The sequence below is a fragment of the Crocodylus porosus genome, unplaced genomic scaffold (genome assembly GCF_001723895.1).
Source record: "Crocodylus porosus isolate Cpor-Errol unplaced genomic scaffold, CroPor_comp1, whole genome shotgun sequence".
In the NCBI taxonomy this organism is placed as follows: Eukaryota; Metazoa; Chordata; order Crocodylia; family Crocodylidae; genus Crocodylus; species Crocodylus porosus.
This window is the reverse complement of record NW_017728948.1, coordinates 29,369,298-29,393,587: the sequence shown is the minus strand read 5'-3', so window position 1 is coordinate 29,393,587 and position 24,290 is coordinate 29,369,298. Positions and strand designations below refer to the sequence as shown.

General features: G+C 43.1%; 1 protein-coding gene across 4 annotated transcripts in view; it reads right to left on the bottom strand.

Moving 5' to 3' along the window:
- NCAPG (non-SMC condensin I complex subunit G) overlaps nucleotides 1–21,497 on the bottom strand; it is a 44,589-nt gene extending 23,092 nt beyond the window's left edge. For 3 of the 4 annotated variants that reach the window (XM_019553286.1, XM_019553288.1, XM_019553289.1), the window contains exons 1-9: nucleotides 21,338–21,497; nucleotides 19,806–20,015; nucleotides 16,910–17,138; nucleotides 13,549–13,694; nucleotides 11,313–11,397; nucleotides 9,564–9,756; nucleotides 8,080–8,229; nucleotides 2,880–3,020; nucleotides 665–788 (exon numbers count right to left, since the gene is read on the bottom strand). In XM_019553286.1, coding sequence (XP_019408831.1) covers nucleotides 665–788; nucleotides 2,880–3,020; nucleotides 8,080–8,229; nucleotides 9,564–9,756; nucleotides 11,313–11,397; nucleotides 13,549–13,694; nucleotides 16,910–17,138; nucleotides 19,806–20,015; nucleotides 21,338–21,448 — 1,389 coding nt within the window. In that variant the 5' untranslated portion in view covers nucleotides 21,449–21,497. The remainder of the gene's footprint in view (nucleotides 1–664; nucleotides 789–2,879; nucleotides 3,021–8,079; nucleotides 8,230–9,563; nucleotides 9,757–11,312; nucleotides 11,398–13,548; nucleotides 13,695–16,909; nucleotides 17,139–19,805; nucleotides 20,016–21,337) is intronic. The other variant, XM_019553287.1, reaches the window with a different exon arrangement.
- Between the last annotated feature and the right edge of the window lie 2,793 nt (nucleotides 21,498–24,290).

The following is a 24,290-nucleotide window of genomic DNA, read 5'->3' as shown; positions in this document are numbered from 1 at the left end:
CGATGACCTGGTTGTAGAAGGCCACCAGGTTGGTCTGACAGTACCTGCCTCTAATGAACCCGTGTTGGTTGCCCCTAAACATGATCTCCACTGCTGGCCCTTCATGGGCATATGCCAGAATAATTCTCTCAAAAAGCTTGCCCAGGACTGAGGTAAGACTAACTGGCCTATAGTTCCCCAGGTCCTCCTTTCTCCCTTTTTTGAAGATGGGAACCACACTGGCCCTCTTCCAGTCCTCTGGCACCACACCAGAGCACCACGAGTGCTCGTAAAGCTGTACCAGACGTCCCGCAATGACCTCAGCCAATTCCCTCAGTACTCGAGGGTGGAGATCGTCCAGACCAGCTGATCTGAATACATCCAGTCCCTCCAGAAGTTCCCTAACGAGTTCCTCACTAACCCTTGTCCTAGGTGCGCCTCCCCTGGGGTGTAAGGGGGGCCTAGAGGGGGTGGCTGTTCCAGTCCCTAAGATGTGCAAGTGTCAGCTAATTTACATATAGAGTAGATGTGCACGTCTACTAAGGTGAATGATAACTTCGGCTAGCCTGGAAAAGGAAATAAAAATCTAAATGCTGACAACTATAACTGATTTCTGCTACTTCCACTATAATATTTTGTGAAAGCAAGTTGTTATAAGACCTAGACAACAACTAAAGTTACTTACAGTCTCAATTCTTTTGTCATCATCTTTAATAATACTGAGCAATCTTTCCGCAAGTGAAGATATGAGAGACCTTGAAGTGGTAGGTAAAATAAGTATCTCCTGCAAAACGGCCAACAGACATTTCCTGCAATTTAAAAAAAAACAAAAACAAAAAAGATGTACTGTTTTTAAAATTACAGCTTCCTTTCTCAAATATCATAGCTAATATTAAATCTATTTTCTGTATCCTAAAGAATATTTATTACTAGAATACTAGAATGTTCTTCACTATGATAGTGAATCATTTTTCCCCTTAATCAACAGTGTTTAGTGGCCTTGTTTTATCAGTTAACACTGAATTTTCTATATAAATGGGATACTGATGTAAAAATCAGGGCTGTCCAACTGGCAGATCGCAGGCCATATAAGACCTGCAATGCGTTAGTGTGCAGCTCCCAGACTCCTTTTCAGCTGTTGCTCCCCCTATTGCTCTGGCTGCTGCTCTAGCCAGGGTTTCTAGGCTCCCCTGCTCCTTTCCTTAACTTTCACTTCCTGCTCCCATGCCAAAGGGTGCGGTAGCATAGCTCAAAGCACTGGGGAAGTCCATAGCAGGGTCCAGCAAGGGAGCAGAGGTGGGAACTATCTGCCTATGCAGTGCAATGGTTGCCCACATTGGCATTATAGCTGGCACGTGTGGTAAGGGGTTGCAGCCCAAGGACCCACGACCGAAACTGAGCAGGCACTAAGTTGAACAACCTTGATCTAAAAGAAGACAAGTGGGATAAAAACAGTAACTATGTACGGATTACCAGGGAATGTTTCTATTTTCCTTCTGTGAAAATCCACATATTCCTATAGACCAGGGTGGGCAAAATACAGCCCCACGGGCCAGATCAGGCCTGCCAGGCCATTCTATCTGCCCTGCAGAGCCCCAAAAAATTTAGTAAATTAATATTTATTCGCCCCAGCTCCCTGTCAAAGCTGGCTGGAGCCAAGGGCAGTAGGACCCACAGGCAGTTCTCAGCAGGATTGCAGGCATGAGCAGCCCAGCCGCACCCACCCCCAGCCAATTCCCTGATTTCCTGCCTGCCGCCCTGCTCCTGCACCATGTGGCTGTGGCTTCTGGCTGCATCCCCAGACTGCAGAGCATGGGACCGCGCTGGTAGGGGTATGTATGTGTGTTCGCGCAGGTGCCAGCAGGCACAGGGGCAGTGTGTAGGTGTGTGTTCACAGGGCGAGTCTCACACGCACACCCCTCCATACACGTGCATCTACACCTCCCCTCGCACTGCCATACACAAACCCCAGCCACTCTCCCTCCATATACCCACCCCCGCCAACAATATGCAAGAATCAGACTTCATTTTAAGCTATCATGCAGTCACCTCTGCATACACTATACAAACGCATACAAGTCAGGAGAAAAAATTTTTTGAAATCAAATTAATGAATGTTGTAGATGATCACTTTTTAGAATATAATTTGGTATTTTTCTGGTTCTGGGACAGCAAGACCCCTTGCTGAAAGAAGTACTTCTGGGGGCAAGGGGAGGGACTTCTGGTCACAAGATGGCAACCAGGGGCTACCCATGCAGCCCTTGACAGCTTGTCAAAACTCAGTAAGCAGCCCTCCGCCTGAAATAATTGCCCGCCCCTGCTATAGACACTTTTTTATTCCCTATTCTGATATTTCAAAGAACTTTACTCCTTCAAAGCTTTCCCAGTGCATGAGATAAGTTATAAATCTGTTAAATCTGCAGTTTTATTTGAAGTACAGTTACATTCAGAAAAAGAAAAGGGTATACACAAGACATGATGTTCCAAGCGTATGGTTTTTCCATGACTTTTATATTTGCTCAAGTTAAAAGAAAGACGTTTGAATGAATCAGTCAACTTGGCTTGGAACTTAAATGGAAATATATGTCACTGACACCGAGTCATGAAGGATATTCAGTTGGCACTTAGCTGTTCTGGACAGAAAAAGAAGTGAATACGCTACCCTGTTAACAGTAGATCTGAAGTAACAAAAAATATTTAATACTTAATCTCCCACTAGAGTAAGCAAATAGGACTCAGCACACACCTGGAAATCATGCTATTGATTGTTGATTGTTGGATTTTGACTGGTTGATCAGGTTCTCTTTCTTAAAAACACATTCTAGGTACAATTTCCCTACTAAATGTCAAAGATTCAAATAAAAAAAAAAAAAATCAGACATGAATAGTATTAAGCTTACCTTCCCCCCTCTTCAGTGGTATCCATGCAGCCTATAAGAAGACTCAGCTGCTGACCTATAAATTCTTTTGTCATCAACTGTTCAATACAAGAAAAATCTTCCCTTTGTTTTTCATTGAGAACTGGAATGCTCTGAAGGTAACTGAATGCAAAAAAGAAGTCATCATTAAATGCAGTGTTTTCATTGCAATGTCAAAAAACACAAAAAGACAACTTTTCCTTAGTGTTTTCATATAACAAAAAGATTCTCTACCCCCCACTTCAATTCCAGAAGTTTCATAATTATGTTACTGTGAATGCTTATGGGTTTTCCTTTTTGAAAAATTGAAAGTTCTAGTATATTTAGAAGACAAGCAATTTGGGTATTTCAAAATGCATAAAAAGTCCATACAACCCAAATATTGAGATGCCTAAATTAGTATAAAGCTAAGCACTCGGCAGCATTCTTTAAAAAAAAAAAATCATAAAGTTCAATCATGCTCCCTTGTGTTTATTATCTTTAAATATACATACATAAACCGTTTCTCAAATATACCCTTGAATATTTTTCTACTTAGGCAACAAGCATAATTAATAACCACATCCATACAGAACCCTGGAAAATCTTACGTGAGAAGTACCCAGTAATTCATTCTTAGATTGGTGAAGTGTGGCAACCATAGAACAAGAAAGAAAAATCTGGGTATTATGGAGACAGAAGTGGTTATACTGGAAAAAAAATCCTAAGTAATTCACAAAATATTTCCTATAATATAGATCATGGTATGTTTTTTGGACAAACATCAATATGGAGTTAAAAAAAAGTGGGGGAGACATCATTTGTGCAGATGAGTTAATGGTGTAAAGCAAAATAAAAAAATATGACAAGGCACCTACTTTTCCAGTCAGCTGCTGGGTTAATAAGTAATTTCATGCTGGAAACAGCTGTGCTCCAGGATATGCACTGTTATCTAACACATTTCTAGATAAAGTCAGCAGTTCTGCTTTTGCTCCTAAGCAATTATGGTCCCAAATACCTGAGCTTCTGCTCTAAGGGTACTACTGTGCTATCATAAAATTAATTGATCAAGGATCTTACATTATCAAATAAGATCTGAAATGGGAGGGGCTTGTGGGCACTCAGACACCTGTAAGTGTGGAAGTTGCTTCATATCTGGTCATGTAAAACCTAGTTTCTTTTATGCCAGTTTCCTAGTAGTGAGGAGAAAGTGGCAGGAAGAATTCACAGAAGACTGGCAGGAAGGCAGGGAAAGTTATTATGGACAGGTGTGTCAAATTTATAGCCTGCAGTGCTGTCCAAGGTGACCTACTGTGCTACCAAAAAGTTGGGGGGGGTATGAACATGGCCTGCCACAGAATTACACTTGCACTTAATCTAGATCTGCCTTCCTGTTGTTGTTGCTGCACTCCAATGCAAAACAAAATGCTGTTCTTTTCCTTTATCAACAGCTTCAACTCCTTTATCCAGATCTGCGTCATAAGCATCATATCTATGTGCATTAGTTCCTTTCTCTTCAAATTAATATTGATACCAACTCTTAATCTGCCATCTCTTCTCCGATTTTAAATTGAGATATTCACTAGCTCCCCAGCAGCAAATGTCTTTAGTCTATTACCAGTTTTTGACTAGATGTTTTCCCCAAATTGTATTTTGCACACTCAGTGGTACACGGATGTGGTAAAAGAACTTCTGTCACTGTAAGCTAGAATGTTACATAGGTGAACCCTGTTCTACCAGGACAAAGGAACAAGTTCTTTCAGTTCAAGAGCTGGGATTACTTTCCACATGACATAACGATGGCACAGCCACATGTTTGCATTACAAACTTCCTAGCTCTACCAGAATCTTTTATTTGTTTCTGTTAAAATTGGCAACAGCCACAATAAGGCTGGATCCCATCCCGAGTCCCTGACTCTCCCAATGCAATTTTGATAGGTCTTATAAATCCCTCTCATAAATGCTGTGACTTCAATTTAGTCACAATCCCTAGTTTGGGAACTGCTGCAATATAATGTCATAAGCTGAACCAAACTTCAGCACAAAGGTGTTGGCCCTGGAAGCATGGATGAAGACAGGTAGCCTTGTGTGCAACAAGATCACTTTTTTTTTTTCTTGCCAAGATTCTTCTCTCTCTCTTTTCACTTTAGCTTCCCTTAATTGACTTCACTCAACATTAACACAAATGTTTCTCAATATTCATAAATTTGTTCTTGATATTAGGCAGTGTAAACTACTACTTTTTACTAATAATAATGATTACAACTTCACTGCGAACAATCACTCCATCATCAGATGCTAGGAACACTAAAGGAGTCGTTTCAGTAAGAGCAGCGACTCTCTTCAGCTTCCACTTTAGTATTAAAAAAAAAAAAAATCGTAAAACTGTTTCCCCACTTGGAACTTTGTAAATTAGACATAAGTAGGGAAAAAAATTCTAGTACTTAACCTGAAATGGTATACTGCTGACATAATACAACACGATAACTGAAGAAAGCACCATCGAGTTTTACCTTGCTGCCTTTGGTTTTAAAAAGTGTATCTAGAAGTGAGCCATCTTGCCCCAGTCTCTCTAAGCAGTACAGATAATAAAGACATGTAATAAAGAGCAGTACAGATAATAAAGACTACAGAGAGAACCCAACAGGTAACTGTTATTAGATTCCAATATTGCTTGTATGAGGACACATGGGCATTACATGTGGGAGCACATTACCGAGAACAGAGCTGGTATTCTACAGTATTTTATTTTTTATTAGCAGCCTCAGTTTTGGACTTCAAGAACATCAGTGAAGGAATCCAGCAAGTCTTGTTATCTATTAATCCACAGGATTTGAGAATACATTTTAGCAAACAAGTTCATTTTATGGTCATCTGACATTTGTGCGAAAAAGATATTTATACCCAGGAACCCATTTAAATTTGTGGTTTTGCAGTTTTTGCGGAAACTACAAAACAACAAACAATAGTCAGGAAATATTCCACCAACCACCACCCTAAAAAACAGCTTATTGATCATATAATACACTGTTTTAGAATGTCCCAGTCCTTACTGCAATACTTAAACAATGTGATAATCCCCGCAGTCACTCATGTGATCAAGATTTATTCTCTACACAAAGGAGCAGGGCCTCTCCACCAATCTGCAACATGAGGTGGGGCTGCCAGGAAATGGTTGTGAAATTGGCTCTTCATGGCACGAGCAATGATCCAAAAATGGCTCGTCTTGCCACAGGTTAAATAGATCCCTATTTAAACCAATTTGATGAACATTTGAAGACTTTCCAGAAACAGGGAAGTACACACAGCAGCAACATTCTTATGAGAAAACAAGTAAAACAAATTCCATTTCCATATTGTCACTCATTAAGTTCACCAATATATTGTGGTGATATGTACAAAAGGTGAAGCAGAGGAGAATTAAAAAATATATTTATTCAGATGGTTCTTTTTTCTTGTTATTTAACTATACAAATTTATTTTGACCATAGCTAAGAAACTTTTGTCATTTCTCTTCTCTATTTTACCTACAGCTGTCACATACTTGTGTTAGCTTCAACAGTTTTTCCTATGTTCATTTCTAATCAAATATTTCCATACAAGTGATTTTGGCTAGATTATAAAACATTTCTTGCATTTTAAATCAGCTACTTGCTACCCAGTTCTGTTTGTATCTGCTACTCTATCAGAAGGTCAGCAAAGTAAAATGTTCTCAGGCATTTCCTCTTTCTACTCGGGACCTTTTTACTCAGGACCTAGATCACATGGATGGATACAAAGCAGGCAGCTTCTCTCCCCCAATACAAACAAAATGCACTTACTTTCTTCCTGACCATATTTTTTTCCCCATTTCCACCGCCTACATCAAGACATTTAGGCTCACTGGAGTATTTGAGCATGAATAGTCCACTGGTAGTCAGCTGACATTATTTAACTGGCTTGCCATCCTATCATTGACTGAAGTTGACGGAATTTTTTTTAAGTTACAAGATACTGAAAGATCTTAACTTCTACAATCCCTAAATATGCAATAAAACAACAATATTCTCTTAAGGCTTCACCTGTACTCAGAATGGACAGCTCTGATCTGCCAGACTGTGTATGCAACCTTCCATAGATTAAATGAGCATGATCCTGCATAGGTTTGCAGGGTAAACCAAGACTTCCTCAACAACTGCTTTATTGCTTGAGCCTAAGTGGTACCAGGTAGTACAGAATGCAGTGGGGCTAGGTGAGCTGAATGAGGAAAAAATGCAGAAGCTCATGAAGTAAAAGAACAGGGGATGGAGACTGAAAGAAGAATATCAGGGAAAAGAATAACTCATAACCACTGGAGTGCTCTATTCTCCAGAGCCTGAAATGGAACCCAAACTCAGACACTGCATTGCTGCCTAGCAAATATTTGTGAAACAAACTGACAGTGTATCTTATCCCCAGTAGTGACAGCTACACAAAGGATAAACAGCATTGTACTATCAGCCATTTACTCTGGTAGCTCAAGTGGGAGAGGACTATTGCTCTAGATCTCAACATCGTAATCCTACTGATTACCCAAGTTGAAGAGGGTCGAGATGGTTGTGTCTGACAGAACAGGGGTTTCAGATTGCTTCATAAAAAGTTAGGAATTTACACCCAAAAGATAAGTAAATGAACATCAGTCAAATATTTAAAAAGTTGGGAAATTCCAAATTTAAGGTTGATCATGTAAACTTAATTCAGCTGTTCTGTGCATATGCTTTCATTACACAACCACATGCTATTATTAAAACAGGATCCCTGCCTCATTCTGTAACAAAGCAAGGCCAGTGTTTATTCAATGGGTAGCTTTAATACCTTTTTATTCTTCTCATTCAAATGTATGGCCTCATAAATTACATACTGTTTTATTTTTTGACATTTCTTAATTGATTTTGCAGCTTTAATGTTCTTTGAACAAAATATAAGAACAAGTAACATCGCAAAAATTGAAAATCCAGAGATAAGATCAGATACAAGACTGATGATCTCCAGTCTGTGAATGCGTGTTAATCATTTCTTCCTTATCCTTACCCTCCAATTCATGCACACGTTTGCTGATTTCTTTACTATAAGCATTTGATATCATAAGGAATGGTTATACACCAATAAATTAAACTAATCTCTCCTGTTACTTCTTTTTTTTGCACTGTAGAGATTAAAATTTAAAAGTTTAAAATATACTTACCGTAGCAGATATTCTGCATAGATGGCAGGTTCTGGCACAACCTGCTCTAATAGCACTTCACCTTCTTCACCCTTTGACTTTAGATACTCACAAAGAGATCTCCAGTACAAAGCATTTTCTGCAGTAAGCTCTTCCACCGGAATCATTTTTCTGAAAAGTATAGATGCATACAGAGAAACTGTTGATATCAGCTAAAATATTAAAACATAAAACTCAATTTTCAATTAGTTTTCCCTGAAAATTTAACTAGCAAAGTTCAGTTCAAAGGGAAAAAAAAGTGCTGATACTGTTTGAGTGAAACACAAGAACTATTTCAATAATACTTGAGAGTCTTTCTGCATTTATGTACAAATGATGGCATGATGTGCCACAAAGTTCAATGTTTATGCAGGAAAAACATTTGAAAGAGTCCATGTGATAGATGGAAATAAGATGCGACCCCAGCACCATCCTGTTTCATTTTCTACTTCATTCATTACATTCAAGATTGATCATTTTGCTAAAATAAATAAGTAAACAAATAAATAAATAAAGCCATTTGCCATCCATATCTTGATGCAGACTTCTCACTTAACAGCAAGTAACCCGCCAAGGTCAAACTCATATACATATTCCAATTAGCAGCCCCAGCCACCCACAATGAACTTGACACTATGGCTAAAAAGATGGGATGAGACAAATCCACAGAAACAGTTTGATTGCAGAATTCTGCAATACAGCACACGATTTGTTTGCTATGCCAGTATTACAGACTGATCAAATCATTTCTTTCTTTGAGCAGTAAATGTGCAGAACCCCTTGAGTCTCACTAGAGCAGTTTTTCAATCCTTTCAATCAGGGGTATCAAACTCATTTGGCCTTGTGGAGTTCTCTCACAAGATGGATGACCCACATTCAGATCTAGCCTGGAAGCTACTCACCACAACTGCCAGCAGTGCAGGAGATAACAGTACAACTGCCAGAGACAGTGTGTTAGTGGCAGCAACCAAGAAACTAACAGTGCTGCTTGCTATTCAATATACCTAGATACTGCTATGGAAGCCGCTGTGCCAGAGAAAAGCAAAAGGGCTTGAGCAGCTGCCATATTTATTCCTCAGCTGTTGGTGCTGACAAAGCAGCTCTGACAGTCACAGCAAGAAGCCCTGCTGGCCAAATGACCCATGGACAATATGTCTAACAGTCTCTATTTAAAATGTTCCTGTGGCTTTTTTGAATCCTATCCCTTTTTGCAGCATCTTCCCTGAACTGTAACACCACAGCTAGATGAAGTACTCTAACAGTGTTTACGGTAATGCCAAATTTAAAAGGCAAGACAGCAAAACCCCAGTTGAGAATCATGAGTATAGAGCATGATATTCTTTCAGCTGATTTCTCCATAATAAAGAACACTATCCCCTCCCCCATTAAAGACTAAAATCCTGAACTCAAATTTATAACAGTTGAAAGTATTCATCTTTAAAGGTGCACATAATTAGCTCATGTACCTGCTATCAAGGTTCTTGCAGTTTTGAACTAAGTCACTAATTGAAGATAATGAAAACATAGCATTAAGCATAGGAACAGCCACTTCAGGACAGTCTTCTACATCCAGTCGAAGAAGCAATTCTAAAACATCCCCTTCAGTCACCCGCAACCAAGATTGAAGGAGTTTCTTCTTCACCACCTCCTTAACAGCATCTATTTAATCCATAAAGGAAACTAATTATATTGAAATTATAAAGTACCATGTTTCCCATATATATTCAAATACAATTTCATACTGCATATTTCTTAGTCCATTTTAAGATATGTACAATGAATAAGGAACTATTTGAAAAAGGATGCAATAGCTAAGAATTATCAACAGCAATAATGAGTACAGTGGCTCTCACATAAGCAGATACCAAATACGTCCATCAGTTAGTGAAATAAGTCTGGACTGAAGTAGCAGTTTTCAACAGGAAAGAGCTAAATCGAAGTCCAAGTTGATTTTTTTTTTTTTAAAAGAAGACAAAGTTGGAACTGCCAAGCGAAGAGTCCGTCCCCAAGCACAACTAACTAGACAAACTATCAGTAACTTCTTACAGCCCGATACAAGGAAAGAGGCAATATGATAATAGAAAAAAACACCAGTGAGTTTTACATTGCTGCCTCTGGTTTTAAAGAGAATCAAAAAAGTGAGCCATCTTGCCCCTGCCTCTAAAAGCAGCAGGAATAATAAAGACATACAAAGTACAGGTGCACCAATACATCCGTCTGGTATCAGATTGGTACCGATATAAAGAAAGTTATCTGATATTGGCCTTAAGTGGCCAATAATTGGGCCAATAACTGCCCATGCTGCAGACAGCCACAGTGCAGCCCACAGGCAGTGAAGACAGCCTGCAGCCTGAAGAGCTGCCTCCAGCTATTAAGTCTGGGTAGGGAGGGAGATCAAGGCCCTGTGAGAGAGAGGGAGGGAGGGAGGGAGGGGCTGGAGCTAGGACAAGTGCTGCTCAGTCAGGATGGGAGAGCAGAGGACAAAGCCTCAGCTCATCCAGGGACATGGGATGGAGCAGGGCTCATCCGGGGAAAAGGGAGAGGGTTTGGGGGAGGCGGCTCATCCAACGACTCCTGCTGCCACTGCTGTCATTCGTCCAGGAGGGCACTGGGGGGCATGTACCCCCGGATCTGTGCGGTGAAGGTCGGGGCTGTTCCCAGCAGAGCCTGGGCTGGACAGAGCATGCGGAGCAGGGGGCTAGAAGGGGGCTACAGCAAACTTTGGGGTGGCTGCAGACCCCCCAGTAGCTCCCTCCCAGCAGTGTCATTCCCCCGCCCTGCCTGTCTTCGGCTCTGCCAGGAATAGGCCCCGGAAATGCACGGGGTGGACTGGAGCTGGGGCAGCTCCCAGCAGAGCCTGGGCCAGGCACAGCAGTGCAGCTGGGAGGGGGCTACAGGGTGGGCTGCAGGCACCCTGAAGTTCACCATAACCCCCCTCATAACCCTATTAAAAAACCTGAAGTACAGAGAATAAGTGTTGACTTGGGCTGAACGTAAAAACCAAACTTTAGATATAGACAAATATAGCAACTGTATCACTATGATAGCATACCAATACAAGCTGTTATGCTACAGCTTGTACATCTGCATGTTTCTGCATACCTGTGAGTATGCAAGCATAGTAAAAGTATGAAAAATAATTGACAATAAACCTTAAAGAAAGTGAATCCATTAGTAACAGCAAGCAAAAATGATGAAGGAAATAGTTCTCTTACCAGATCGGTCATTGAGTCCTTGCTGCAATAGCTTTACTCTCTGAGCTATGGACAAAATTTCCATGGGAACCTTTTCTGCCAAAACCTTTAAAAAAAAAAAAAAAGAGAGAGAGATATCTGACTAAAATTAATTTCTACACTGTAGACTCAGCAGCTTGCAACTGAACACTCCTAGTACCCATTATGGTGGTAAATAACTGAATCAAGAATGTAGAAGCATAGTTAAAAAAATTAAATGCTATGGTCTAACAGCAATTACAAAACAAACTTCTGACCATAGTTGCAAAGATAGATAAACCGGCTGCATTCATTTGTGGCCCTGGTGTTGTGGAGAACCAAGGACAGGAACTCTTGACCTTGCAGAGTCTCAACTTCATTTTACTTCAGCAGGGTTTTATATGAACACAGGAGTCTGCCTACTTAATCCTGCACAGCATTAGCACTTAAACTTTTCCTTCCTGGCCCTTAAGAGCAAATTTTCCTTTGAGGCACTAAGAAGAGAATTCAAACATGTTATTTGATGAAACAACACTGCTACATTAAACCAAAGTATCTTCTTCAGAGACCATCAGTACAGATAGCAACCTAAAAACTAAAGTTAGATTACCTAAGAGGGTCCTGGATGATTGAAAAAGGGTAAACAGCACACATCCAAAAGGAGGATCCAGGGAACTACACTCAGCTTCACCTCAGTCTCTGGAAAAAAATCATGGAGCAGGTCCTCAAGGAATCCATTTCTAAGTACTTGGAGAAGAAGGTGATTAGGAACAATCGGCATGGATTCACCAAGGGCAAGTCATGCCTGACCAACCTGACTGCCTTCTATAAAATGACTGGCTCTGTGGATGTGGGAAGAACAGTGGACAGCATATATTTTGACTGCATCAAAAACCTTACTAAAAGTCTCCCACATTCTTACAAGCAAGCTAAAGAAGTACATGTTGAATGAATGGACTGTAAACAGAAAACTAGCTAGACCAGACTCAAAAGTGTAATAATCAATGGCCCCATGTCTAGCTGATAGCTCGTATCAAGTGGATTGCTCCAAGAGTCAGTCCTAGGGGCTGGCTGTTGAATACCTTCATCAACAATGTGAAAGATAGGATGGAGTGCACCCTCATCAAGTTTGCAGATGACATCAAGCTGGGGAAAGTAGTAGATATGCTGGGGCTAGGATTCAAAGAGACCTAGACAAAAGAAACCTCATTAGGTTCAATAAGGAAAAGCGAAAGTCCTGCACTTAGGATGGAACAATCCCATGCACCAATATAGACTGGCGACCGACTGGCTAGATAGCAGCCCTACAAAAAAGGACCTGGGGGTTACAATGGATAGTAACCTGAATATGAGCCAACATATGTGCCTTTGTTGCAAAGGTGGCTAATGACATACTAGGATGCATTAGTAGGACCACTACCAAGAGATCAAGGGAAGTGATTATTCCCCTCTATTAGGCACCAGTGAGGCCACATCTGGACTAGTGTGTCCAGTTTTGGGCCCCCACTATAGAAAGGATATGGATAAACTGGTAAGAATCCAGCGGAAGGCAATGAAAATAGTTAGGGGGCTGAGGCACATGACTTCTGAGGAGAGGGTGAGGGAACTGGGCATATTAAGTTCAGAGACCAAACTGAAGGGGGATTTAGCAGCTTTCAACTGCCTGAATGGTGGTTCAAGGATGGAGCTAAACTCTTCTCAGTGGTGGATATGTGGCTGGTTCTTGAACTTCAGCCTTTGAGGCTTCTGGGATAAGAACATTTCTTCCTTTGTGTTTATATCATATGTTGGACATTTAGGTGCTACTACAATAAAGCAATACATGAATCCTAATGAAACTCTAATGACATACAGGCTATAGGAAAAAAATGCATAGCTTCAAGAAAAAAGTTGAATTTACAAAATAAGTAGGAAATAAATAGAATGTTTATGTTCTCTGTTCCTGAAGAGCTGTGCTCAACAAGTTTGCACACTCACAACAAAATTTGCCTTTGTTCATGTTCACAATGACCAAAAACCTCATGTTGCTAAGGAAAAATTGACTACTTTTGCAAATATTCAGAAGAAGCAACTTAAAAAATTAGGGTCCCTGGTTGTGCCTTATACAAGAACCTTCTCCGTAAAAGAGTATGAAAAATACCAATTACCAATCTTTTCCATCAAGAGATTCTTTTAAAAAAAACAAAAAAAGTTTCTGAAGGTTTTGAAACTGAAATTAAAAGATGTTGGGATGTTTTACCTCATATGCCAGCTTCCTGACAACTTCTTTAACATCCATAGTACGACCAACAATTTTTGGCAATGTCTGGGCAGATGGAGCAATACATGACAACACCGCACGCCTCACTTCTGAATTTGTATCATTTTCAAGCAACGTGTTATAAACTAGAGAAGCCAAAATAAAGACTTGGTTTTAAACATGAAATATTCACAGTATAGAATAAAAATTATTACCTTATTTTCTTTGTTTGCCATTTGCACCACTTGGGGAACCTCCCCCCCCACAAAAAACAAACTTTGCATCACAGTTGAGATTAGAATAGCCAAAATGTGGTGCACATGTAACAAGTAATATAGACACCTTCTATGTGACACATGCAGATAGGGCAGGAAGGAGAAGCAAATAGCAAGCTGAGCCACAGACCAGGCAGGAAGCATAGGGAAGAGAGAAGAAAACAAAGCAGCAGATCAGGCAGGGAAAGGGATAGGACTAGCACTTGGGGGAAAGCAAAGGGCTTAACTTGTAGCCCTCTCTGGTCTAGAACCTAACCAACTACAAATGAGCAAGTATCTGGTATTAATTAAATAGGCCAGAGATTCATTCAGACAGAGGTGGACAATTATTTTAGCTGAAGGTCCCCTTACAGCAGGCTTGTTCAACGTGCGGCCCGCCAAGCCATTTTATCTGGCCCGAGGCGCCTGCTCCGTACTCCACAGCGGCAGCGGGGCAGCAGCAAGGTAAGGTGGGTAGGGCCATCCCGTGGGCCCCAGCCGGCAGCAAGGGGAAGGGAGCTGCTTACCCCTGCGGGGCCAGGCTCATCAGTGAGCTGGGTCCTGCCGCCATTGGGGACAGTGTGTGCAGCTTGTTCCTTGGCTAAGCCCCTTGCCCCAGCGCGTGGCTAGGGAAGCTGCAGCACGGCCTGCATCCTGCCTGCATGCATGGTGGACGGAGGCACGTGGTGGACAGTTAAGTTTCTGCACGGAGCTGGGGGCACCAGGCTGGGGTTGCAGGGCATGCAGTTGCCGGTGCCTGTGCCCGTGCCCTGTGCTGCCGGAGTGGCCCCATATGGGAGCGGGCACTGGCACTTCTGGCCCGCGCCTGCCTCCTCACCCGCCCGCCCGCTGCCCTGCCCCATAGTAAGGCGGCACCTGCTTCCCTGGCCAGTCTCCCCCTGGACGCTACAGCTCTCCAGGCCAGGCCACTGCATGAGGCCCCGAGGGGCCACTTCTCATGTGCTGCTGGGGATGGGAGGAGGCTGGCTGGGTCTGCACCGGCCAGCAGAAGCCGCGGTGGAGCTGTGTGCCACTTGGGACAGGACAAGCCTGCACTGGTCAGTCCCTAGCAGCACACGGCTCCGCCACCACTTCTGCTGGCTGGTGCAGACCCAGCTGGCCTCCTCCCATCCTCAGCAGCACATGGGGAGCCGGCTTCAGCTGGATGCCGCTTTTCCTGGCTGGTGCCGACCTGGTTCTACACAGGCAGGTCCTGCAGCAACATGTCAACTTGGGCATGGCACCAGCAGGCCAGGCGGACCCCAGGTTAACCCCCGCCTGACCTCACATTCTCCAGCACCAGGTCAACCCAGTTGTAGCCAAGCGGCTCCTGCAGCACCGTGTCAACCCAGGCATGCATGCCATGTCAACCAGCATCATGTCAACCCCTGCAACTTCACTGGTGTCAAAGGTTACATGACATCACTTCCTGTGATGTATTTGAAAATGGCTCGCCAGCCCACTGGGTGACAAAAAGTTCCAGCCCCACATTCAAAAAAGTTGGACACCCCTAACATACAAGTTTGTGAGCTTTGGAGGGCCACATTGGTAGCCTTGCCCCTTAACAGTAGCCCCACCCCCTAGTTGCCATATTGGGACCAGAAGTCCTGCCCCTAACCCCTGACCTTTGCCACCAGAAGCCCCTCCCCTCATGGGCAGAAGGGCTAGGTGGGGTACAATTATGTGGTTGTTGCAGCGGGTTGAATAAAAGTGCCTGGCAGGTCAATCTGGCCCACAAGCCATATTTTGCCTGTCCCTGATTTAGGGCCTATCCCACAGGCAGAACTTTTTCAATATAGGGGTCTTTTTGGTGGAACTCCCTTCCATGGAGGAAGATGAGGGCACAGCATAGTTCCCATTGTTTTGACAGATTTGTGACTACTTTGGACTCCCCCCACCTTCTCTTTTTTAAATTGTTCTTTATTTTATGTTATCTTAGTTTCTCCCATTTTTTGTATTTATAGTGACTTTGACAGCCCAATTGTTGCTGACAGCATGTATGGCTTGTAGGGCTGTACAAAATGGCACCATTTCAACTTGTGTTTCAATGGAACAGTGTTTCGTTTCGAATTTCATTTCGATTGGAAATTGCTGTTCCGTTTCATTTAGTTGAAACAGTGATGCTGTTTGAATATTTTGCCCATAGGCTATAACGGGGAAGCTCGAAACTGCCTGCTGGATGAGAGAGGCTGATCGGGGGCCCACAACCCCAGGAGGGCTATGTAGGTCCTCCCAGGATTGCGGGAGCCTAATCTGCCTACCAGATGAGGGAGGGAAACCGGGCGCTGCCGCCTAGGACTGGGGAAGCAAACTGAGCCCGATCAGTCAGTTCCTCTCCCCAGCGCTAGGATCAGGCTGCGGAAAGGAACTCAGCCTAGCTGAGCTGAGTTCTCCTCCCCAGCGCTGGGAAGGCCCAGCTAAGCTGAGATCCCCAAGTTGCCTTCCCCAGCCCCATGGTAGCCCTGGGGAGGGGAACTGAGTGATCAGGCTCAGTTCTGTTCCCCAGCCCAATCACAGTGCTGGCAAGGAGACCTGAGCCCGGGCTCAGTTCCCTTCCCCTACGCTGCGATCGGCTTCCTGCAGCCTAGCCATGGCAGGCAGGGAAAGCCAGGTCTGTGCTCTCTGCCTGGCTGAGCCACATTGGGCCGTGGAGTCGCTGGGAGTGCAGCCCTGGTTCTCCCCCATCTCTCACCACCTGCCCGCTTTGAAACATTGCAACTGGCCTTGTTTTCTTTCAAGGCTGTTTCGAAGCCCTTCATTTCATTTCAATTTCGCTGTTTCAAGCTCGAAATGAGTTACAACAGTGTCAAAACGAAACAGCCAGCAACATTTTGCACAGCCCTAATGGCTTGGCTTTCCATTATTCTGACTTATATTTGCAAATTGTTGGAAAGGCAACTTGTAAAAAAGATTTTAAAAACTGTTACTGTCAAAAATTCTGTAACTTGACAATGTAAAACATTATTGTTTTATAGTAATAATTATTTTTTTAATAGGATGTAAAGTTTAGTTGATATATAAAAGGAAAACCTTAGACGACAGATATTAACATGTGCTTATTGGAAGGGAAAGGAAGCAAATATAATGCCAAAAGTCAGACCACTCACCATTAACAACAGAGCAGTTCTCATCCTTGGGATCCTGAAGTCTAGACAGCGCCAGTACAGCCTGGATTCTCACACTTGGAAATTTATCCTTCAGTCTAATCAGCATGGCTTCATTAATTTTATCAAACAATTCATCATCAATCTGGGCATTTCCTGGCATATTTTCCAAAAGTTTATTAACAAGCTGGCATGCTCGAAATCTAACTGCATGGCTGTTTGCATTGTGAGACTTAAAAGAAAAAAAGAAGTCAAGTACATTCAATTTTTCTTATTTCTAATATATGTTATACAGCAATGCATGTATACTGAACTACCTAAACACATATTATATGTATATGTTGTTCCATACTGGACAGACCCTGACTATGATTCTGCAAGAGCTCATTATGAACTTTACTATTGCGAACAATCCCATTGAAAGAATAGTAGCAAAAAACTAGATCATATTCTCCTTATTATTAAAAGGTGATCACTAAAATGTGATCATGTTCCACTCTGCTCAAGTCCCTAAAGAAAACAAAAAGTGAGAATGGAAATAGTAGATGAGTCTTTCTGCTTGCTGCTTTTTCCAACTTAGCCTTAAGCCTATGATAAAGACTTGTTATAAAAGTATGTACACTTGTGTTTTTTCCCTCTCTCCCCACTCCACCTCCCAAGGACTGAAACAGGTGGAAATGGGTTACACTTTGGTGCAACAGGTGGAATGGGATCTGGCCCAAAGTCTTTGCAGAATTGTTGGGTTATAGCTGCACACTTTAAGGCAAAGACTGAAAAAAAATTCAACGAATAATAAATCGAAATAAACTGATTTCATTTTCAGACTTTTTTTTTATATTCCAAATTTTGGTCAGCTTACTTGCAGAATTGCAATTTTAAAATAATTTTTACTATGGAAAAGTCGCACACTATCAGCGATTTCTTGTTACTGGAATAATTTTCATTAACATTTTGTAAGAGAGCTAAACTAGAAAGCTTTGCCAATGCATGCTGGTGTTATGAATTACGCTCTTAAAGCCACATGCACTTTGCTCTAGGCCGGGACAATGATCACGCAGAGCAAGTACCCAAAGTCAGATACAGAACCTTTATTTGCGGCAGCGAGGTGCCTCCGAGGAGGGACCCCGCCTACCAGATATAATACTATATTATACTTTGTTAGTATGTCACCGTTAGTTCATGATTAGCTTGTGCTCGTAAAAATACCCAATCATCTATTAACTAAATCACTATTTTATTCAATCAAGCAGCACCGTGAGCGTGAACACCGAAGTTTAACTCTCGTGATTACATGCCCCATATATTTTTGCCAAGATGTATCTTATCTTATAAAAACAATCTTTGTACCACCTTCAAGGTTTCTCTGTTGACAAGACTCTTCTGTTGACCGGATTCAGCTAGTTTCATATCTTATCAGTAACCCTTACACAGTACCCCTCTTCCCTCCCAGCCGTCTCGTAAGTGCTGTGTCCGCTTTTATGAAATGGAGGCAAAAGGACAAAGAAATGGCCTCACTTTTAGCACTACAAAGCCTTGCTTTAGCCCTACAAGAGTCATATAAAACACTGGGCATGTCTACATGTGCTTTTATGCGCACCTAAACTTAATGCGCATTAAGGCGATTTAGGCATGCATCCACACATGCACATGCTAAGGCGCATTAACGTGGTGTGCAGACCAACTTGGGACTAAAGTTAGTCCCAAGCCAGTCGACATACGCAACATTAATACTCCTTAGAGTGTCTAAACGTATGTTAAAGTGCTTTAGCTATTTGTGCCTATATTTGATACCTGCTTTTGCAGGTATCAAATTTAGGCATGAATTGCCTAAAATCACCATTTTTAAAGGCACATTAAGGGTGCACATGTGTAGACCTCTGCCCTTAATGAGTCTTAAAAATGGCTAATGTACCTTAAAATCAGCCATGTAGACACGCCCACTGGAATATCAGCCAGCCTTACCCTTCTAACACAGAGACAGGAGTTTACCAAATGCTTATACCTGTAAAACTTCTGCTGGTTCATCAACCAGAGCTATACATCTGTAAGTGTGTAAAGCTGCTTATAAACAACATCACTGATTATCAAGCAGGGTGTCATGGCACCCTGGAGTGCCTTTTGATCCTCCCAAGGTTGCCCTGGGCTTCACACAATTTTAGCACTGTTTAGGCATACAAACATGATTCTCAAGATAAACCTAGAGATTTCAAATAGGAATCCAGTGTCCAAACCATTATGATGTGCTGTGGTCTTTTCCAATTTCCTGCCAGAGAAAAACTGTTGTATTATTTGTCACTTGTTTTTTGGCTAAGGAAAACTAAGAGCTGACATTTTCCAAGGAGTGCCTTATATCTTAAAAGGCTGAGAACTGCTAAACTAAATTTACATTTGGCCTTTAATGGCATATCTATATCAGCAAAAAAAGCCCAACACACCTCTAACCAACAGAGCTGTGCCAGTAAAAATTGACAAGTTTTGACCAGTCTCAACCCAATCCATGTTTGACCATCAGATTAGTTTGGAGAAGGGAAAAATCGAGGGAGTATTTAATAGCAATCTCCAACTACCTAAAGAGTGCTTACAAAGAGGCTGGAGCTAAACTGTTCCTGTTCTAGGATGGAGCTAAACTGCTCCAGTTGCAGCAAGAGAAGTTTAGATTAGATCTTCAGAAAAGCTCTCACAAGGAGGGTAGTAAAGTACTAGAACAGGTTACCAACAGGTTGTAGAATCTCGATCCTTCGAGTTTTTTAAAGACCTGGGTAGCCTTATCTGGGATGCTATAGTTGAACAGTCCTGCTCTGAGCAAAGGGTTGGACTAGATCAGTTGATCTCCTGAGGTCCCTCCCAACCTTAATTTTCTATGATTCTATGATTAATTGGATAACAGCTGTTATCATACCTCAAGCAGGAAATTAATCAAGTAATTCAGAAGTGAAATGTTTTCCTCCTCTTCCTCAGCAACACCTTCTTCATCTGCTTGGTAGAGTGAAACTACAAACTTAGCTGCAAAATTTATCACTTGCTCTACTGCAGGTTCCCGCTTGTAAACTACCATTGGATACTTAATAAAATGAAGAAACTCTTCATGAAAATTTTTCTTCTCATCCAGCTGAAAGATAGCAATCACAGTGATTTGTGAATGAGTGAAGGGAAATTATTCATCTAGTACAATATATTAATGAGCACCTGCAGGCATACCCACAGAACATGAGAAAGAATCTCTCAAACAAGTAGCAACTGAGGTGTGTGCAACTTTTCGGCATCCAGACACCAAGTTAATACAGCACAGGTCTCCTTGGGCTACAGGCATGAGGTGACAGAGGCAGCCACTGGACTGGCACATTCTCACGTGAACACGCTTGGTGGGCAGGATAAAAATCATTGTGTACCCAGATCTGGGTTATAGGCAGCCCACCCCAATTTAGAGCCTTACGCTAAAAACAGAGCACTGGTTTAAAACTGGGTTTGACTTGCACAAAAACAGGCTGGGACAATCATTTACACAAGCATCTTGAATAGTAATTACTACGTTTCAACCATATATACATCAACACAGTGTATAAGTCAACCTATTTTTCTGATCCAAAATGTTAGGAATTTCATAGATCCAGTGTATAAGCCCACCTAACTTTTTCAGATCAGAAATATGGGGGCGGGTAGAGACATGCCGCAGCACCGCTCACACAGGACAGGAGTGGGCTTGGCTAGCACGGCCCCATCCCCTGTGAGCGGCACTGCCTGGGCTGTGCCAGCCAAGAACTGAGCCTGGTGCCGTTCACAGGGGATAGGGCTGCATCAGACAAGCGTCGAGACTGGTCCCATCTACTGTGAGTAGCGCTGCTGAGCACCAAGCCCAGCCCTGGCCCCTGCAAGCGGCACCAGGCTCGGGGCTCGGCTACCGCAGCCCAGGCAGCACCACTCACAGGTGACGGGGCCACGCTAGGCTAGTGTCAAACCCAGCACCACTGACAGGGGGTGGGGCTAGGGCTAGGTTCAGTACTCATTTGGCATGGCCCCATCCTGTGGGCTGTGCTCTGGGCCACACCAGCTGGGCGCCAAGCCAGGCCTCATCTGCAGCAAGTACCAAGCCTAGCCCTGCCCCCTGCGAGCAGTGCCCGGCTTAATTAGCCACCAGACCCCTAGGGCCACAGTGGTTCCCGGCCTGTGACAGGGGCACCACCAGTGCTACCCGTCAGCAGCACGCGTTAACAGATGCACGATAATTACTTTAAAAGGACAAAAAATGTGCTGGCGGTACTTCACGCTGTATCGATTTAAACTGGCAGTGTGCAACCTGTCAAGAGTGTGGGAACCGCAGCCCAAGGGTATTAATCAGGCTTCCCATCCAACTGCCTCAGGCGGGGCCGCGCCCGGGCACCTCACGTGAGACGGCGGGGCCCGAGCTCCCCGCGCACCGGCCCCGCCACTCACCTGCGCGTAGGTCCGCCTCAAGGCCGCCACCAGCTTCGCCTGGTTCTGCTGCGGCTTCTGAGCCAGCGCGAAGGCGTCACGGATCGACAGCAACTCCACGTCTCCACCCATGATTACCGGGACCCACCAACGGCCACCGACCCCCGCGCGCCCGCTTCAAACGCGTCACGTGAGAGCGCGCGAGTCTCGCGAGAACACAGAAACGGGCGGGGCGAGGCTGTGAGGTTCTCCCGAGGGTGGGGGCGAGGTCGCCTGTTGTCTCGCCCCAAGCTTGTCAGCCGGAGAGGCGGGAGAGAAGCTAATTTGGTTTGGAAAAAGGGAAGCTTTTCATGTTGTTGGAAAAAAAGACCAAAAAAACCCAACAACCCAATATGAGAAAAAATTAGGTTCTAGAAAAAATATGAAAAGCAGAGGATGACGTACCTAACTACATGCAAAATTAGTTCCCCGGGCTTCTGACGTGCCTTCATTGCGCTGATGGTGCTGGTAAAGAGAAAATAAAGGGAAAGGGGCGACAATCGACTCTTTCAAAAATGTTATTGTCAAAAATTCTGTAACTTGACAATGTAAAACATCATTGTTGTATAGCATTTTTAGAATTAGCAAGTGAAATAATTTTTTTTTAATAGGATGTAAAGTTTAGTTGATGTATAAAAGGAAAACCTTAGACGACAGATATTGACGTACTTATTGGAAGGGAAGGGAAGCAAATACAGTACCAAAAGTCAGACCACTCACCAATAACAACAGAGCAGTTCTCATCCTTGGGATCCTGAAGTCCAGACCAGTGGTCTCCAAACTTTTTTGATCATGCACCCCTATCAGTAAAAAATATTTGAGCACACATCCCCATCAGTAAATTTTGAGCATGCACCCCCAATATATATTTTTATATATTATTCTATGTATTTATAGAAACAGAAATAGAAGTGCTAATATTTTCTTCCCACACCACAATGGATCTTGTGCACCCCCTGGGTACTTTGGAGACCACTCTTGACAGTGCCAGTACAGTCTGGATTCTCACATCTGGAAATTTTTCCTTCATTCTAATCAGCATCTTCATTAATTTTATCAAACAATTCATCATCAATCTGGGCATTTTCTGGCATATTTTCCAAAAGTTTATCAACAAGCTGGTACACTTGAAATCTAACTGTATGGCTGTTTGCATTGTGAGACTTAAAAAAAAAGTCAAGTACATTCAATTTTTCCTATTTCTAATATATGTTATACAGCAATGCATGCATGTACACACTGAACTGCCTGAACACATATCACATGCATATGTTGTTCCAGTCTGCAAGAGCTCATTATCAACTTTACTATTGCAAACAATCCCTTTGAAAGATTATGTCTGGGAACTAAATTGCTATCTAGGGTTTTTTCCCTGAATCTTAGTGGTACCAATTTCCATATGCACCCTTGCTGAGTTGATAGTTTTCAAACCCTTGCACCGTGGCAGGAGTACACAACAGGTGGCGCCATGTTACACATATCTGCAAATCACTGCTCCATCCCACCATGAGTTTAGACTGGCTGCACAGTCAAAATAACCATCATGAAGCCCAACTAGAAAAAGAGTCACCCAGCTACAAAGTTAGTGCTTGAAAGGGTGCAACAACTTTCTAGCTGGTTTCTGTCCAGCTTTAGTCAGATGCAGTACTGCCCCTAGTATCTCACTTCCCTGCAGTAGGTGCAAGGGGCTGGCTGAGGGGAGAAGCACTTTCCCCCACTGTCCCAGACCCACAGTGCAGGTCTGAGAAAAGCATGAGGATCACATTGCCCCTTGTTCTGCCCCTAATGGTACCAGATGAGGAAAGACATACACTTCACCTAGTGAAGCAAGTCAGCTGTGCCGCAACACATTGCAGCTCCGCTCCATTCTGTGACATCTTTTCTTGCCTTGGCAAGCCAAGTCCCTCTCCTCCCAGCTTTGACGGATGAGATCTTGCAGCTGTGGTTCTCAACCCTCTTGGACTTAAGGTGCCTCTCAATACCTGTTGCTGAAATACAGGGCCACGCAATTAACTAGTTTATCTATTACAGCACTACCTCTTTGTGGAGGGCCAGGCAGTAGGTAGGCAGGGGGAGGGCAGGGGGGGATTAGCCAGGCAGAGACAAGTCTGAACCTGCACTTACCTCTCCTTACATCTCAGGCACTCCATGGTGCCACAACTCTTGGGCTGAGAACCACTGTTTAAATCAGGGGTAGGCAACCCCCAGCAGGGGTGCCACAGCATGGCACGCAAAGGCATTCTGCTTAGCATGCACACCTTGGGGAAGGGGCTGGGACTGCGCTGCCACAAGGATTGGGCCCTTCGTGGCTTCCCCACCATCTGTACCTGGCACACCAGCATCTTACAAGTGGAGGTGTTTTTGGCACTCTGCCCACAAATGTTGCCAACCCCTGGTTTAAAGGCTCAAAGATAACAGGAGAAATTTTACAATCTTTGTATTCTCCTTTGCCTGAGGAAGGTATGTGAGTCCAAAAGCTTGAAAATAAAGATTTTTTTTACAACTATCTACATGGTCTAATAAAAGATGTTGCCTCTACCATGCTGACTGTTTTTGGTTTCAGACCAACATGACTTCAACCTTTATCTCTCAAAGATAAAGGAGGCATGTACACACAAAACCCAGAAACATGAGGAAATGGATTTGACTTGCTAGTTTTGAAGTCCTGGAGCTGGCAACCTCATACCTGGTATTCAGATGAGGAGGGAGGTGTGAGTAGAAGCTGAAGAGGGTAGCTTGGGCAACTTGTGCTATTAGAAGAGTGAAAATCCTCCTGTAAGAATATGTTAAGATAACGACCATGCATTTACCAGTAACTTAAAGAGATACCACATTAAGCTGTACTGTGTTGTGACGGGCTGGCTGGCAGTGACCTAGCCCAGGGGTTTTGAAAGGGCAAAAGATGATTGGAGGACTTGGGATTCCTTTTCTGTAC